The sequence below is a fragment of the Ranitomeya variabilis genome, chromosome 4 (genome assembly GCF_051348905.1).
Source record: "Ranitomeya variabilis isolate aRanVar5 chromosome 4, aRanVar5.hap1, whole genome shotgun sequence".
NCBI lineage: Eukaryota > Metazoa > Chordata > Amphibia > Anura > Dendrobatidae > Ranitomeya > Ranitomeya variabilis.
This window is the reverse complement of record NC_135235.1, coordinates 694173365-694189987: the sequence shown is the minus strand read 5'-3', so window position 1 is coordinate 694189987 and position 16623 is coordinate 694173365. Positions and strand designations below refer to the sequence as shown.

At 41.0% G+C, this 16623-nt stretch overlaps 1 protein-coding gene across 3 annotated transcripts in view; it reads right to left on the bottom strand.

The window, feature by feature from the left end:
• The window catches only part of LOC143767631 (uncharacterized), an 850082-nt gene that overhangs the window by 20772 nt on the left and 812687 nt on the right, over positions 1-16623 (bottom strand). For all 3 annotated transcript variants that reach the window (XM_077256068.1, XM_077256070.1, XM_077256069.1), the window contains one exon: positions 3315-3458. In XM_077256068.1, coding sequence (XP_077112183.1) covers positions 3315-3458 — 144 coding nt within the window. The remainder of the gene's footprint in view (positions 1-3314; positions 3459-16623) is intronic.

The following is a 16623-nucleotide window of genomic DNA, read 5'->3' as shown; positions in this document are numbered from 1 at the left end:
TTCACAACCACACATGGGTATGCGCTTCCTGATTTGGTCTGTTTGCTGTTATCCCCCTCCTTATCTTCATGCTCTTTAACCACAACCACTAGAACACCAGGGTGAACGTATTCGGTGATGCTAAAGTCATTACAGTTTTGTGCAATGGTGTTTTTATGATGCCAGTTACTAATTTGAAATCAAAACAAAAAAAGTTACTCCCCCAGGGAAAAATGCAATAAAAATGAGATGTACGTATATTCTTCACATTTATTCTTATATTTTTAATTTTTTATATCTCTGGACCATCCTCTTATGGACCTAGTATATACCTCTCCAATATAAAATATATTGAAATACTATTATATTATATTTTTATTTAGATGCCTGTCTCTGAGCTGTTGCTAGGGACCAACATATCTCGTTGGACACATTCTGGCTTCATATCTATTAACCCGTGTTCGCCCCTCCCTTTTGTTATTTTCTTTCATAGGTGGATTCACATCCTTTATTCATTTGTTTGATTTCAGTATGATTGATCGTTATGTCTCCTCATGCTCCGCCACTAGATCACCAGGGTTAAAGTGTTCTGTGCTGCTACAGCCAGTCCAATTTTTGACAAGGGTGTCTATGATACCCATAAAATACTTTTTAAAAAGGTACCCCCATGGGGAAATGTTTGTCAGCCCATGCATTTTGTGTATGGGCATTACAAGTCTAGGAGACACGCTCCTTTACATTGGGCCTAGTTTTTAATTGTGCTAGGTAGGCGGGAGAGTCTATGTGCACATATCTACATCACTGCAAGGCATGCAGGCACTGTATGTTGAGTCTATAGATCTCCCTGCATACATCAAAAGACTCCATTACTGTCTGCTGCTGCAGCTGCAGGTATCAGTGGCCATAATTTCTTTTGGGCGGAGGCACCTTATACCTGCAAATTTTAGTACAAAGCAATACGGGACCCCATTTTTTACATTTATTGGCTTGGTCACACTGCAGACTACAGCCAGGTAATTTTAAATACAAGAGCATTAAAACATAATTTAAAATGGCTGTTTTTGTACCAGGCATCAGATGAGAGTGAGCATAAAATTCTGGCCTTTTTCTGGTACTATAGTTTTTTTTTTTGAGCGTCTTACAACATTTTTGAACAACATTTTGGTGACCAAAAAATCTTTAGCTGGCAAAGAAAATATTTAGCTACAGTTATTATTTTTATCACTGTGATTTGTACGCCACACGCATCGCATATCATTGCGCTAAATATTGTACAATTTTAGTACTCCAAATGTTTTATTATAGTGTCATAGCCTACTTATTAAAAAGATTTTGTCGGTCCCCCCCCAAAAAAAAAAAAAAAAAAAAAAAAAAAAAATCAAGGCCACATTTAGATCACTCTGTTATCTCCGTCAGACGCACAGTGTATCTGTGATGTCCAAATCCTTGCTTGGCAGGCATGCATATCATTTTTTGGTCTGCTATCCTTGCTGTACACAGAATTTTTTGTTTTAATTTTTTTTTACAAAATAACATATTGAAAGTCTTATCTCAGTCACACGTCTCATCTATCTGTGGTCTTCAAATCTTGGCTTTTCAGCCATACATTCCAGTTTCTGGTCTGCTACCCTTTGTGTATACAGTATTTTGCTGTTTTAAAAATACAGGCCACATACGTGTGATCTAAAAATAGTTGTTTTCACGCATACATTCCAATTTTTGGTATGTCTAATACCTTAGGTCTATACACTATCTTGGTTAAAACAAAAACAAAAAAAAGCAAAAATAACATATTACAGTGTGGTAGTTATGTGACACACCTCATCTATCTGTGAGATACAAAGTGTGCATTTGAGGCTTCCATTCTCCTTTTTTTGTGGTGTGTTACCCTAGCTCTAAACATTATTTAGCAGTAAAAAAATAAATATACAGGCCACATATTGAAGAGTCTGGTATCTCAGTCAAACGCCAGATGTATCTGTGGCCTACAAATTGTGGTATTTGAGGGCTACATTCCACTGTATTTGCTGTCTTTGACCTGATTTCTATACACTATTTTGGGAGCCAAAATAAAAACACAGGACACATTTTACAGTGTGGTATCTCCGTGACATGCCTCATGTATCTTTGGTCTACAAAGTGTGCTTTTCAGGCTTCCATTCACCATTTTTTTTCTGTGTGTTACCCTAGCTCTAAACAGTAAACACTATTTTGAGCTGAATTAAAAAAAAAAAAACAATTTCACCCTCCCATGGGGAAATGTTTGTCAGCCCATACACTTAGTGTATGGGCATCACGAGTCTAGGAGACCCGCTCCTTTGTAAATGGGACAGTTTTGTTTTGTTTTTAGTAGGCCATCCACCATGTTTCTTCCAAGGGGTGCAAATTTGGATCAATCTTAAATTAAAGAAATTGACACGTCACTCCTCTTGTATAAGAATTCAGGTGCCTGAGACAAGGGTCACCACTCCCTTTAACTATATTATGAGAAAAATAAGTCCCGGCACTCAAAAATGGTACTATTTAGGCAAAAATATCTTTATTGAAGAAACATGTTCCAAAAAATTTGCTGTAACGTTTCGGTCTTTACATTGACCTTCGTCAGACAGGGAACTACAAAGCGTTCATATATGAAGTCCTATAATTTTGCACCCTGCACGCGGAAGCGTCGGATCCGAGCACTATGTTCATTATTGGACTTTAATATGGATGGCCTCTCCTTGTCCATAATAAATCATAGGACTTCATATATGAACGCTTTGTAGTTCCCTGTCTGACGAAGGTCAATGTAAAGACCGAAACGTTACAGCAAATTTTTTGGAACATGTTTCTTCAATAAAGATATTTTTGCCTAAATAGTACCATTTTTGAGTGCCGGGACTTATTTTTCTCAAATTTGGATCAAGGCAGCCTTTGCATTCAATGCATAAGGAAACTGTATGGCAGGACCAACTGAACACTGAAGTGGGTTTTCCTGTGGCCATCCAGTACCTGGGTTCAAAGGCTTATTATTGGGGTGCATATCACTTGATAGCAAGGCAGGCCTTGCATTCAATGCAACATTTTTTCAGGAGGCCCTCCTGTACCTCTCGTGAAAGGTGTATTGGGGTGCATTGTAATTCTTGGCAGCCCAGCTACTCACTGCATAGGCAATAATAGCATAGGAGACCCACTGTTTATTAATGTCCTTTAAGAATATTAATGCTGCCTGATGCCCCTCTAAAAATAGGCTTTGTGACTTTAAGAGTCCCTCCTTCATAAATGAAACAAGATGTGTCTCCTTATGTGTCACACACCACATGGCCAGCTAGGGTTGTTAAATGTTACAATTATACCTGTAGGTATCCTATTCTTCCTTCTCTGGGCCGCTAGTTCTCCGGAGGACTGGTGTATAGACTCTTTTTTTGATGTGTCTCCTGTCTTTGGCGCAGCCCTAATGGTCAGTTCCTGGCAGTTCTTCTCAAGAAAAACCATCCTAGCTGGAAAATAGAGTGAGAGGACAAGAAAAGGAAACCTCGTTATACAAGGGATCTATACGGACATTCCATCATTATGTAATGTTTATCACTAAGCATCGGTTTTTTAACATTTTAACATGACAAGTAAGATATTCGTTGGACATTTACATATGTGTATAATATATATGGATATATATTTTTACACTTTTTCCATTCACTTCACCCCTAGCCAACTTTTTATATTATCAGTACTATTGCATTTTATAAGCATACAATGTCCTTGCCACCTTATACAGGCATGTACCCTTTCCCCACCATTCAATGTCACTGCACCCCTGGTGCATTTTCTAACATCCCCACTGGATCCAATTAGTGGGTCCCCAGCTCACCACCTTCCCAATATATAAACTCCCTTCATCCCCCCATACCTCACTCCTTCTATATGTTATAACTACGGTTATGATTATATTTTTTTATTTTCTCAACACAACTTCTCTACCTTTGCTGCCTTTTAAAAAAAAATCTTTTCAGCACTTCTTTAGTCCTTCGATTTTCTTTCATCCACTCACATTATTATAAAAACAATTACTTAATATCTCCATCTTCAGCTTGGAAAACCAATTTAGCACCCATCTTATAACCCTCTTCACTTTTGGTTTCCAACCGCACTTAGTCTCATTTGCCCCCTTTAACTTGGCGCATATAATGGCACCGGCCCTCTCTCCAAAAGATATAGCCTTCCCCCCACCCTCATGATTGTCCTTTTCTTCCCTTTTACCTTCCCTTTCTCTGCTGTTTATTGTTCATCCACGGCTGCGTAGAACAGGGTGAATGGAGGGGGCGGTACTACACATTGTGCCCGTCACATTCACAAACACCATTCCCCTGGCTAGTGCGCATGCGCCGGTCTCATATCTCCATCCGATTTCCGATCAGCGCCAGTTCCATGACACGCAGTGCGTTCCATCGCGTGTCATGAGGCGCAGGACCGGAAGTCCCCTTTACTGTGGGAGTTTTGACCGGCTTCATGCGCCATTACCACTGCCAGACACACCCATGCAAATCCCCACCCACCGCACACAACTCCGCCCTCCCCATTTACTCTACATGTGCTGGGGGTGTACCCGACCGGACTTCTGCGCCAAACAAAGACCATTGACAACCTCCCCATTCCCACCCTCTGCTTACCACCCCGCGCTCCTAATCACTTTACACCCGCCCTTAGGATATAAAAACCTATTTCCTTACCTAGTCTCCACCACGCCTCCACTTTATGAAGAAGCAGTTATGCGAAACGGCGCTCGTCGGGCGCAGGACGTGATACCATCATCTCCCCATGCTGCCCAAGCCTTTATCTTCTAAATCCAGGTAAGCTCGGACTGGCCTTTGACCAGCTTTATTATGTGCTAATTTAGTCTCTACATCTCTTGCATGTACTGCTTACCTACCCTCATACCTGACTGCCATCTAATGGTCTCTTTGTACTTTATGCTTATGATTATATTTAAAGACACACCACAGCAGAGATGCGACTTATTGCACTTCTTTCTTAGCCTGCCTCAGTAATTTAGTCTTGGTAATTTGGGCACACTGTGGGATGATTATTACTGTCGTTTCTTCTGGTCAGTGTTCCTTCTTCCTGGTAAGGACTGTGTAGGGAAATAATGAGACGCTCGATTGTGTCCATGCACTATAGCAAGTCCACTTAACCAGTCTATAAGGCCGCTTTCCAGGTACTGACAGATCACAAAACCATCGCTTTCCAAGTGTCACGCCCTGACTTTTTATATACAATTTTATATCTTTGTGTTTTTATATGATACTGTTTTTAACATCATGTTAATAAATAAAAAATTCTTTTAATTACTCATCTTCTAGTCACTTCATATCTTATTAGGTAACGTCTGTAAGCATCAATGACATTTCCCAGTGAATGCATTTGTATTGGTTGAAAGCAATATGAAAGTTGAAAATGGGTATTATACCTACCGATAATTCGGTTTCCAGGAGTCCATCCTGACAGCACGCTGGACGTCCTCCTCCTCCTTGCAGGGACAGGAAACAACACGAGAGGTTAAAAGGTCCCACTCCACCCCCTTTCCTTCAGTGTTTGACAAGTACCACACCATGGATAGATATACTTTGCAAAAAAACTCTTTATTAACCAACATATACAGCATATGAAAATAGAATACATGGGGGGGAAATAACGGTGCTGTCAGGATGGACTCCTGGAAACCGAATTATCGGTAGGTATAATACCCATTTTCCAGGACGTCCCCCTGACAGCACGCTGGAGAATACCAAAGAAACCTCCTTTAGGGTGGGACAACTGCCTGGAGAACTTTTCTCCCAAAAGATGATTGATGTGCAGCCAACACATCCAATTTATAATGCTTACAAAAAGTATTTACTCTGGCCCAAGTAGCGGCCTTGCAAATCTGGTCTAGGGATGCCCCCGCCCGCTCAGCCCATGAAGCCGAAACCACCCTAGTAGAGTGCGCTTTAATCCCTACTGGACAATCTATCCCTTCCTATGTGTAGGCTTTTGAGATTATAGACGTGATCCATCTAGCAATTGAGGTCTTGGAAGCTTTTTTACCTCTATTTTTACCCCCGAATAAAATAAACAGATTAGAATCCTTCCTCCAGGAACTAGTGGCTTCCATATAGTCTAAAACCGCCTGTCTGACATCCAGGGAGTGTAACGCCTGTTCTTTCTCATTAGACGGGTTGTCACAAAAGGAAGGTAAAATTATTTCCTGGTCTCGATTTTTTAACGAGGCTACTTTGGGGACAAAAGCTGGATCTAATTTTAGAATTATATGGTCTTCCCGGACCTGAAGGTAAGGATCTTTAATTGAAAGGGCCTGAATCTCGCCTACCAGTTTAGCTGTTGTAATAGCTACTAAGAAGGCAGTTTTCCAGGTACGTACTGAAATAGGCATGTCTTCTCTAAGAGTATAGGGATCTTTACATAGAGCCCTAAGAACTAAATTTAAGTCCCAAGAAGGAACTAGCTGCCTCAAGGTAGGACGTAATCTCTGGATGGCCTTCACGAATCTAATTATCCATGGGTGAGAAGCCAATGGATAATCCAAGAAAGTACTGAGCGCCGAAATTTGAACTTTAAGAGTACTTGGCCTAAGCCCCATGTCGAAGCCAGACTGAAGAAAATTTAAAACTCTAGGAACATCCAAGGCTCCCGGTATCCCGGCCGACCTGCCACTTTCTGTACAAAACTTCTTCCAAATCTTGTGATAGATGGCCGCCGTCACAGGCTTTCTACTAGCCTGGATGGTTGAAATTACTTTATCCGACAGTCCTCTGGCTTTTAACATGTCCCTCTCAGGATCCATGCTGATAGATGTAATCTCCCTGGATCTTGGTGTAGCACCGGTCCCTGATGAATGATGTCTTTCCATAACGGGAGTCTGATAGGGTTTTCCAACATCATGGCTCCCAACAATGGGAACCAGCTTCTTTTTGGCCAGTATGGAACTATTGTTATCCCAGTGGTGCTCAGGAAGATTCAAGAGGACCAAGCAACAGTGATAAGTGCTATTGGAGGGAACGCATAAGATAGAGGTTCGTCCCACCTCTGACTCAGTGCGTCGACTGCTTCCGGGATGTCTGAAGGGTTGAGGGAATAAAATAAAAACAAAAAAGATTGTCTGACTGTAGAGTCCAAGAGTACTCCCAGAAATATTTTCCGGGATTCGGGCCTTAGATGTGACTTTTCCCGGTTTACTACCCATCCTAGGTGCTCCAAAACCGTTATGACTCGATCTCTGTATTTTAGCAGAATATCTTCTGTTCTTGCTACCACGAGAAAATCGTCTAAGTATGGAACTACTGTTATGCCTTGGTTTCTTAGGTAAGCCACCACCTCTGCTACCAACTTCGTGAAAATCCTTGGAGCCGATGCTAGGCCAAAGGGAAGGCATTGAAATTGGAAGTGGCAGGTTTGGTCCGGAAATTTCACCGAGAAGCTCAGCAGATCCTGAGATGAGGGATGTATTGGAACCTGATAATATGCACTCCTCAGGTCGAGAGTGCACATCACCGAGTCTTTGTTTTTATCAGATGGATAGTTGATTTTATAGACTCCATCCTGAATCTTTTGTACTTTACGTACATATTTAGAGGTTTTAAATTTATTATCGTTCGGGATTCTCCTGACAATTTTGGAATTGAAAAAAGACGAATAGTGACCTGAACCTATCTCTGGAGAGGGAACCCGAACTATGACCTGGGTGCTGAATAGCTTTTGCAGGTCTGAGAACATAGGGGAGTTTGTGGTTACAACAGTTGGTGTGATACACCTCTGTAGTACGCGGGATATTAGTTCTATTTTGTAACCGTCTGCAATTATACTAAGGACGTATCTGTTGTCTGAGATCAGACTGCAAGAATCTAGAAAAAGACTTAATCTCCCGCCTATCCCTATCATTGCCTTCTTTGTCTATAGCTTGAACCAAAAAGGGAACTTCTTCCCTTTCTGTTCTGAGCGAAGGAACCCCTGAAGGACCCCCTGCTGGGTCTCCATTGTTCTCTATACTCCGGCTGCCTGCGGGGGGGAGGGGGGGAGGGGGGGAGGGGGGGGGGGGAGAAAAGGGTCTTTTCCGAAAAGGCTGAAACTTCCTAGGTTTATCCTCAGGGAATCCTTTTTTACTATCCGATGCCGATTCTAAAATGTCATCCAGAGCCTGACCAAAAATTCTGGACCCCGTAAATGGAATGGCGCATAATTTATTTTTAGATGCGTTATCCCCCGACCAAGATCTAAGCCAAATAGCCCTACGGGTCGCATTTGACAAGGAGCTATTTCTGGCTGCAAATCTGACGGACTCAGCCGAAGTGTCTGCCATGAAAGCCGTAGCTGACTTTATGATAGGCAGGGAGGCAATTATATCTGCCCGCGGGGTCTTGTTAATTAAATGTTCTTCTAATTGTTCCATCCACAGGAACATGGATCTTGCTACTGATGTAGCTGCGATGTTAGTCTTAATCAGAGCTGCTGAGGTTTCCCAAGCTCGACGTAATAAGATATCTAAACTTCCAAGGTGTGCGGACGGCACTAGGCGATACGGTTATATGCTTCCTTTATTGGCACCAAATTTCATTGGTCTCACGTAGCAGCAACAAATGCAGGCACTAGCGGGGGTGCTCAACATATAATAGCAAAAAATCGTCCATGAAAAATCGAGAAAAGATGTGGCACTCACCCTTCGGCACTGCTTGTTTAAAATCCTTTATTCATCTGTATAATAAAATACATGTCATGTGGAGAGGCGGCTGGGATCGGGAAACAGGATAAGGAGGAAAGGAAAGGACGACGGCCGTTTCGCGCTTATGCGCTTCCACGGGTCCACAAGCACATAGTAAAAACGTCACATCCTTTATAGGGAATGACATGACGCTATTGCTCACAGGTGTGAGGTTTAAAAACACAAAATGTAAATTATGTGCAAACAATAATGTTGACAAGCATCATAAATTCATTACACTCAAAGGCATATCGAAAGAGAGAAAGTATAACAATTTACAAAAAAACGGACATGTCCAATTTGTCATTTAACCCTAAGGGTCCTTGTGCATTAGATTCCAAAATCCATCTTGCTTCGTGTTGCAAGAGGACTTTATTGCGATCACCTCCCCGTGGGGGATTGTTAACTATTTCTATACCAGCAAAACGTAATACATTTGGATCGGCCTTATGATGGTTACGTATATGTTGAATAAAGCGGGGACAACCCTTGCCCGACAAAACTGAGGTGTAATGCTCCTTAAATCTACTAACCATCGGGCGTATCGTCTTGCCGATATAGTAAAACCGGCACGGGCAAAAAATAATATAAACAACAAATTGGGTTTTGCACGTAATTAACTGATGGACAGTATGACAGATAGGACCTATACGGATAGGATTTTCCACGTATCTTAACCTGCAAAATTTGCAGTTACCGCATTTGTGATTCCCTATTGGTTGGGCTTGTGTGAGCCAATTATTTACCGAAGGGGAATATCTATTTTTGACAATTAAGTCTCCTAAGTTTCGCGTGCGTTTATACCCGAATCTTGGTCTGTTAGTTACTAGAGGTGTCAAATCCCTGTCATTTTGCAGTACATGCCAATTTTTATTTATGGCCGCATACACTTCTTTGTCCATAGGACTGTGCGTGAATGTAAAAGTGAATCTTTTTTGGTCGCTGTTCTGAATGGCAGATTGCTTTTTTTGCCTACGAGTTTTTAATACTGCACTCTGTGTGAGCTGCTCCACACGATGCTCAGCCTGTTCCAAGATTTTTAATGGATAATTTCTATTAAGGAAATCATTTTTTAATTCACCAATTTGATGTTTAAAGATTTTTTCATTGTTATTTATTTTCCTGTATCGCACCATCTGGCTGTAAGGCAGACTGTTTTTAGTATGGATCGGGTGCGCACTAGAGAAATGTAACAGGCTGTTAGTAGCACTAGGTTTTTTATAAACTTGTGTATTGAGTATGCCATCAGAAAGATTTAGTTTTACATCAAGAAATTCAAGTGAATTCCCCCCAAAACAAGCTGTGAATTGCATGTTTTCGTTGTTAACCGAATTAAGATACGCGACAAAGGACTCAAAGTCACTTTGGGCCCCATCCCACACGATGAAAATGTCATCTGCAAATCTCAAAAATAAACGGATAAATTTTAGGAACGGGTTCGTAATGGAAGTGATATAATTTTCCTCAAAAACCGCTAAAAAAAGATTCGCAAAAACGCACGCGACGGGCGTACCCATCGCGGTTCCGGTGTGTTGTAAGAACCACTTGTCTCCAAACTTAAAGGCATTGTGAGATAATACAAAATATAGACTATCCGTGATGAAATTAATTAAATCATGATCTTTATCAGCATTAACAAGGATAGTTCTGATGGCATCAATGCCTTTGTCCTGGGGGATGCGTGTGTAAAGGCTAACGACATCTATCGAAGTGAGCGCAAAAGTAGGTTGCCAGTCTATTGATTGAAGTGCTGTGAGGAATGCTCCTGAGTCTTTCACAAAGGAGGGGATTTGCAACAGCAGCGGTTTGAGCAGCCAGTCCAGGAACTGCGACAAAGGCTCAGTCAGTGAACCTATACCCGATATAATCGGGCGCCCAGGAGGAGATGAAGCATTTTTATGTATTTTTGGCAGGCTATACCAATAAGGAATAGATGGATGGAGAGGAAAAAGTCTCTCTGCCTTATTTTTTGATAAAATGCCTATTGAGACATATTTATTTAATAAAGTCCTCAATTTTTCTCTATATTTCACCACTGGATTTTGGTCCAGAGGAATATAGGTTTTTTTATCATTTAACTGGGACATGGCTTCACTGACATAATAACTTTTATTAAGCAAAACCAAATTTCCCCCTTTGTCCGCTTTCCTGATGACCACGTCATCCCACTGCTGCATCTCCTTTACTGCTAATTCTTCTTGCTTTGATAAGTTCTTTTTTGATTTGCGATAAAGCACAGCTTCCACATCCTTAATTACTAGGTCATGGAATAAGTCAATCAAATTACCCGAAGATGTAGGGGGCATAAAGGTAGAGCTTGTGCCACCCGTAAAAGGCTCGATATTTGTGTTACTAATGTCTGTCATTGCTGGGGGGACCATTTCCACCACTGAACTATCAAGACTAGCCAGCAGTCGAGCATCTTCAGAAACCTGGAGATTTGAAGAAGAAGAAGCAATGAAACCTAGAGGGCCGATCGAAATCGGAGTGTCTGTTGCCACCAACGTCGGTCTGTTACTATTAGACTTATTATTAGAAAAATGTTTATGCAAATGCAATTTTCTAGTAGCTCTAAATAGATCAATTTTGAAATTCGTGAAATTGAAATCATCTGGCAGACAAAAATTTAGACCCAAGGAAAGAACTTTTTTCTGTTCCGGAGATAGGGCTTTATTTGATAAATTAATTATCTGTAGTTCGTTATGCGTCACTTTCTCCAGGAAACCTGCTTGCGCTTCCTTTGCGGGCTTTGCTCGGCCACCCCTCCGGGTCTTTTTTCTAAAGGGATGTTTGGTTCAACAGTTGGAGTCAATACAGAGGCCTCATTCCGCCCATCTTCAATGCCGCTAGAATCGGAGTCAGTCACCCATCCGTCTTTTTGTGGCTTACGTCGATTATATCTTTTTGACTGATAGTGCCTTTGGAAATTTCTTTTTTTATTGTTGTACTTATTTTTGCTCCATGTAAAAACTTGTCCTGTTGCAAAATCATTTTTGTCCCTGAGGAACTTATCTTTCTTTTGTTGTTTTGTCTCAATTTGAATTAAAACTAATTTCTTCTCTAATTTCTTCAGAAACAAATTGTTCTGTGGCTCGGTAATACGTGATTTCAGCTCTTGTTTGGCTTTTTCCAGTTGTTCACAAAGGATTGAATATTCCTTTTCATTCTGCCGGACTACCAACGCTAATAAGTTCTTAGAACACTGCAGGTGTATTTCATCCCATGCCTGCTGGAACGTGGGATCATCAGCGAATTGAGAGATTTCTTTAAAAACTCGGAGTCCTCGTGGGACCCTGCCACACTCAACATACGACTTCAAAGATTTAATTGTCCAATAGAGTCTTATCTCTCTTTCTGCCAAAAAATATATCTTTGTTTCCAAAGCTTTTGTGCTAATCAACACTAAATCCTCTTTATGATTACAGCTCATAAAGAAATCCTCCGCTCCTTCCCTCCCAGCCAGTAAACCACACTCCATTGACGTACTTGCTTGAGAGTCCATAGAACTTTCTTGGAGATCATCCATTTTGAAATATTTTCAGGTGCTCAGTGTAGGAGCAATGAACGCCTGTGCTCAGTCCCAAAAGAACAAAGCAGTATTGAAAACCAAACTTCCAAGGTGTGCGGACGGCACTAGGCGATACGGTTATATGCTTCCTTTATTGGCACCAAATTTCATTGGTCTCACGTAGCAGCAACAAATGCAGGCACTAGCGGGGGTGCTCAACATATAATAGCAAAAAATCGTCCATGAAAAATCGAGAAAAGATGTGGCACTCACCCTTCGGCACTGCTTGTTTAAAATCCTTTATTCATCTGTATAATAAAATACATGTCATGTGGAGAGGCGGCTGGGATCGGGAAACAGGATAAGGAGGAAAGGAAAGGACGACGGCCGTTTCGCGCTTATGCGCTTCCACGGGTCCACAAGCACATAGTAAAAACGTCACATCCTTTATAGGGAATGACATGACGCTATTGCTCACAGGTGTGAGGTTTAAAAACACAAAATGTAAATTATGTGCAAACAATAATGTTGACAAGCATCATAAATTCATTACACTCAAAGGCATATCGAAAGAGAGAAAGTATAACAATTTACAAAAAAACGGACATGTCCAATTTGTCATTTAACCCTAAGGGTCCTTGTGCATTAGATTCCAAAATCCATCTTGCTTCGTGTTGCAAGAGGACTTTATTGCGATCACCTCCCCGTGGGGGATTGTTAACTATTTCTATACCAGCAAAACGTAATACATTTGGATCGGCCTTATGATGGTTACGTATATGTTGAATAAAGCGGGGACAACCCTTGCCCGACAAAACTGAGGTGTAATGCTCCTTAAATCTACTAACCATCGGGCGTATCGTCTTGCCGATATAGTAAAACCGGCACGGGCAAGGGTTGTCCCCGCTTTATTCAACATATACGTAACCATCATAAGGCCGATCCAAATGTATTACGTTTTGCTGGTATAGAAATAGTTAACAATCCCCCACGGGGAGGTGATCGCAATAAAGTCCTCTTGCAACACGAAGCAAGATGGATTTTGGAATCTAATGCACAAGGACCCTTAGGGTTAAATGACAAATTGGACATGTCCGTTTTTTTGTAAATTGTTATACTTTCTCTCTTTCGATATGCCTTTGAGTGTAATGAATTTATGATGCTTGTCAACATTATTGTTTGCACATAATTTACATTTTGTGTTTTTAAACCTCACACCTGTGAGCAATAGCGTCATGTCATTCCCTATAAAGGATGTGACGTTTTTACTATGTGCTTGTGGACCCGTGGAAGCGCATAAGCGCGAAACGGCCGTCGTCCTTTCCTTTCCTCCTTATCCTGTTTCCCGATCCCAGCCGCCTCTCCACATGACATGTATTTTATTATACAGATGAATAAAGGATTTTAAACAAGCAGTGCCGAAGGGTGAGTGCCACATCTTTTCTCGATTTTTCATGGACGATTTTTTGCTATTATATGTTGAGCACCCCCGCTAGTGCCTGCATTTGTTGCTGCTACGTGAGACCAATGAAATTTGGTGCCAATAAAGGAAGCATATAACCGTATCGCCTAGTGCCGTCCGCACACCTTGGAAGTTTGGTTTTCAATACTGCTTTGTTCTTTTGGGACTGAGCACAGGCGTTCATTGCTCCTACACTGAGCACCTGAAAATATTTCAAAATGGATGATCTCCAAGAAAGTTCTATGGACTCTCAAGCAAGTACGTCAATGGAGTGTGGTTTACTGGCTGGGAGGGAAGGAGCGGAGGATTTCTTTATGAGCTGTAATCATAAAGAGGATTTAGTGTTGATTAGCACAAAAGCTTTGGAAACAAAGATATATTTTTTGGCAGAAAGAGAGATAAGACTCTATTGGACAATTAAATCTTTGAAGTCGTATGTTGAGTGTGGCAGGGTCCCACGAGGACTCCGAGTTTTTAAAGAAATCTCTCAATTCGCTGATGATCCCACGTTCCAGCAGGCATGGGATGAAATACACCTGCAGTGTTCTAAGAACTTATTAGCGTTGGTAGTCCGGCAGAATGAAAAGGAATATTCAATCCTTTGTGAACAACTGGAAAAAGCCAAACAAGAGCTGAAATCACGTATTACCGAGCCACAGAACAATTTGTTTCTGAAGAAATTAGAGAAGAAATTAGTTTTAATTCAAATTGAGACAAAACAACAAAAGAAAGATAAGTTCCTCAGGGACAAAAATGATTTTGCAACAGGACAAGTTTTTACATGGAGCAAAAATAAGTACAACAATAAAAAAAGAAATTTCCAAAGGCACTATCAGTCAAAAAGATATAATCGACGTAAGCCACAAAAAGACGGATGGGTGACTGACTCCGATTCTAGCGGCATTGAAGATGGGCGGAATGAGGCCTCTGTATTGACTCCAACTGTTGAACCAAACATCCCTTTAGAAAAAAGACCCGGAGGGGTGGCCGAGCAAAGCCCGCAAAGGAAGCGCAAGCAGGTTTCCTGGAGAAAGTGACGCATAACGAACTACAGATAATTAATTTATCAAATAAAGCCCTATCTCCGGAACAGAAAAAAGTTCTTTCCTTGGGTCTAAATTTTTGTCTGCCAGATGATTTCAATTTCACGAATTTCAAAATTGATCTATTTAGAGCTACTAGAAAATTGCATTTGCATAAACATTTTTCTAATAATAAGTCTAATAGTAACAGACCGACGTTGGTGGCAACAGACACTCCGATTTCGATCGGCCCTCTAGGTTTCATTGCTTCTTCTTCTTCAAATCTCCAGGTTTCTGAAGATGCTCGACTGCTGGCTAGTCTTGATAGTTCAGTGGTGGAAATGGTCCCCCCAGCAATGACAGACATTAGTAACACAAATATCGAGCCTTTTACGGGTGGCACAAGCTCTACCTTTATGCCCCCTACATCTTCGGGTAATTTGATTGACTTATTCCATGACCTAGTAATTAAGGATGTGGAAGCTGTGCTTTATCGCAAATCAAAAAAGAACTTATCAAAGCAAGAAGAATTAGCAGTAAAGGAGATGCAGCAGTGGGATGACGTGGTCATCAGGAAAGCGGACAAAGGGGGAAATTTGGTTTTGCTTAATAAAAGTTATTATGTCAGTGAAGCCATGTCCCAGTTAAATGATAAAAAAACCTATATTCCTCTGGACCAAAATCCAGTGGTGAAATATAGAGAAAAATTGAGGACTTTATTAAATAAATATGTCTCAATAGGCATTTTATCAAAAAATAAGGCAGAGAGACTTTTTCCTCTCCATCCATCTATTCCTTATTGGTATAGCCTGCCAAAAATACATAAAAATGCTTCATCTCCTCCTGGGCGCCCGATTATATCGGGTATAGGTTCACTGACTGAGCCTTTGTCGCAGTTCCTGGACTGGCTGCTCAAACCGCTGCTGTTGCAAATCCCCTCCTTTGTGAAAGACTCAGGAGCATTCCTCACAGCACTTCAATCAATAGACTGGCAACCTACTTTTGCGCTCACTTCGATAGATGTCGTTAGCCTTTACACACGCATCCCCCAGGACAAAGGCATTGATGCCATCAGAACTATCCTTGTTAATGCTGATAAAGATCATGATTTAATTAATTTCATCACGGATAGTCTATATTTTGTATTATCTCACAATGCCTTTAAGTTTGGAGACAAGTGGTTCTTACAACACACCGGAACCGCGATGGGTACGCCCGTCGCGTGCGTTTTTGCGAATCTTTTTTTAGCGGTTTTTGAGGAAAATTATATCACTTCCATTACGAACCCGTTCCTAAAATTTATCCGTTTATTTTTGAGATTTGCAGATGACATTTTCATCGTGTGGGATGGGGCCCAAAGTGACTTTGAGTCCTTTGTCGCGTATCTTAATTCGGTTAACAACGAAAACATGCAATTCACAGCTTGTTTTGGGGGGAATTCACTTGAATTTCTTGATGTAAAACTAAATCTTTCTGATGGCATACTCAATACACAAGTTTATAAAAAACCTAGTGCTACTAACAGCCTGTTACATTTCTCTAGTGCGCACCCGATCCATACTAAAAACAGTCTGCCTTACAGCCAGATGGTGCGATACAGGAAAATAAATAACAATGAAAAAATCTTTAAACATCAAATTGGTGAATTAAAAAATGATTTCCTTAATAGAAATTATCCATTAAAAATCTTGGAACAGGCTGAGCATCGTGTGGAGCAGCTCACACAGAGTGCAGTATTAAAAACTCGTAGGCAAAAAAAGCAATCTGCCATTCAGAACAGCGACCAAAAAAGATTCACTTTTACATTCACGCACAGTCCTATGGACAAAGAAGTGTATGCGGCCATAAATAAAAATTGGCATGTACTGCAAAATGACAGGGATTTGACACCTCTAGTAACTAACAGACCAAGATTCGGGTATAA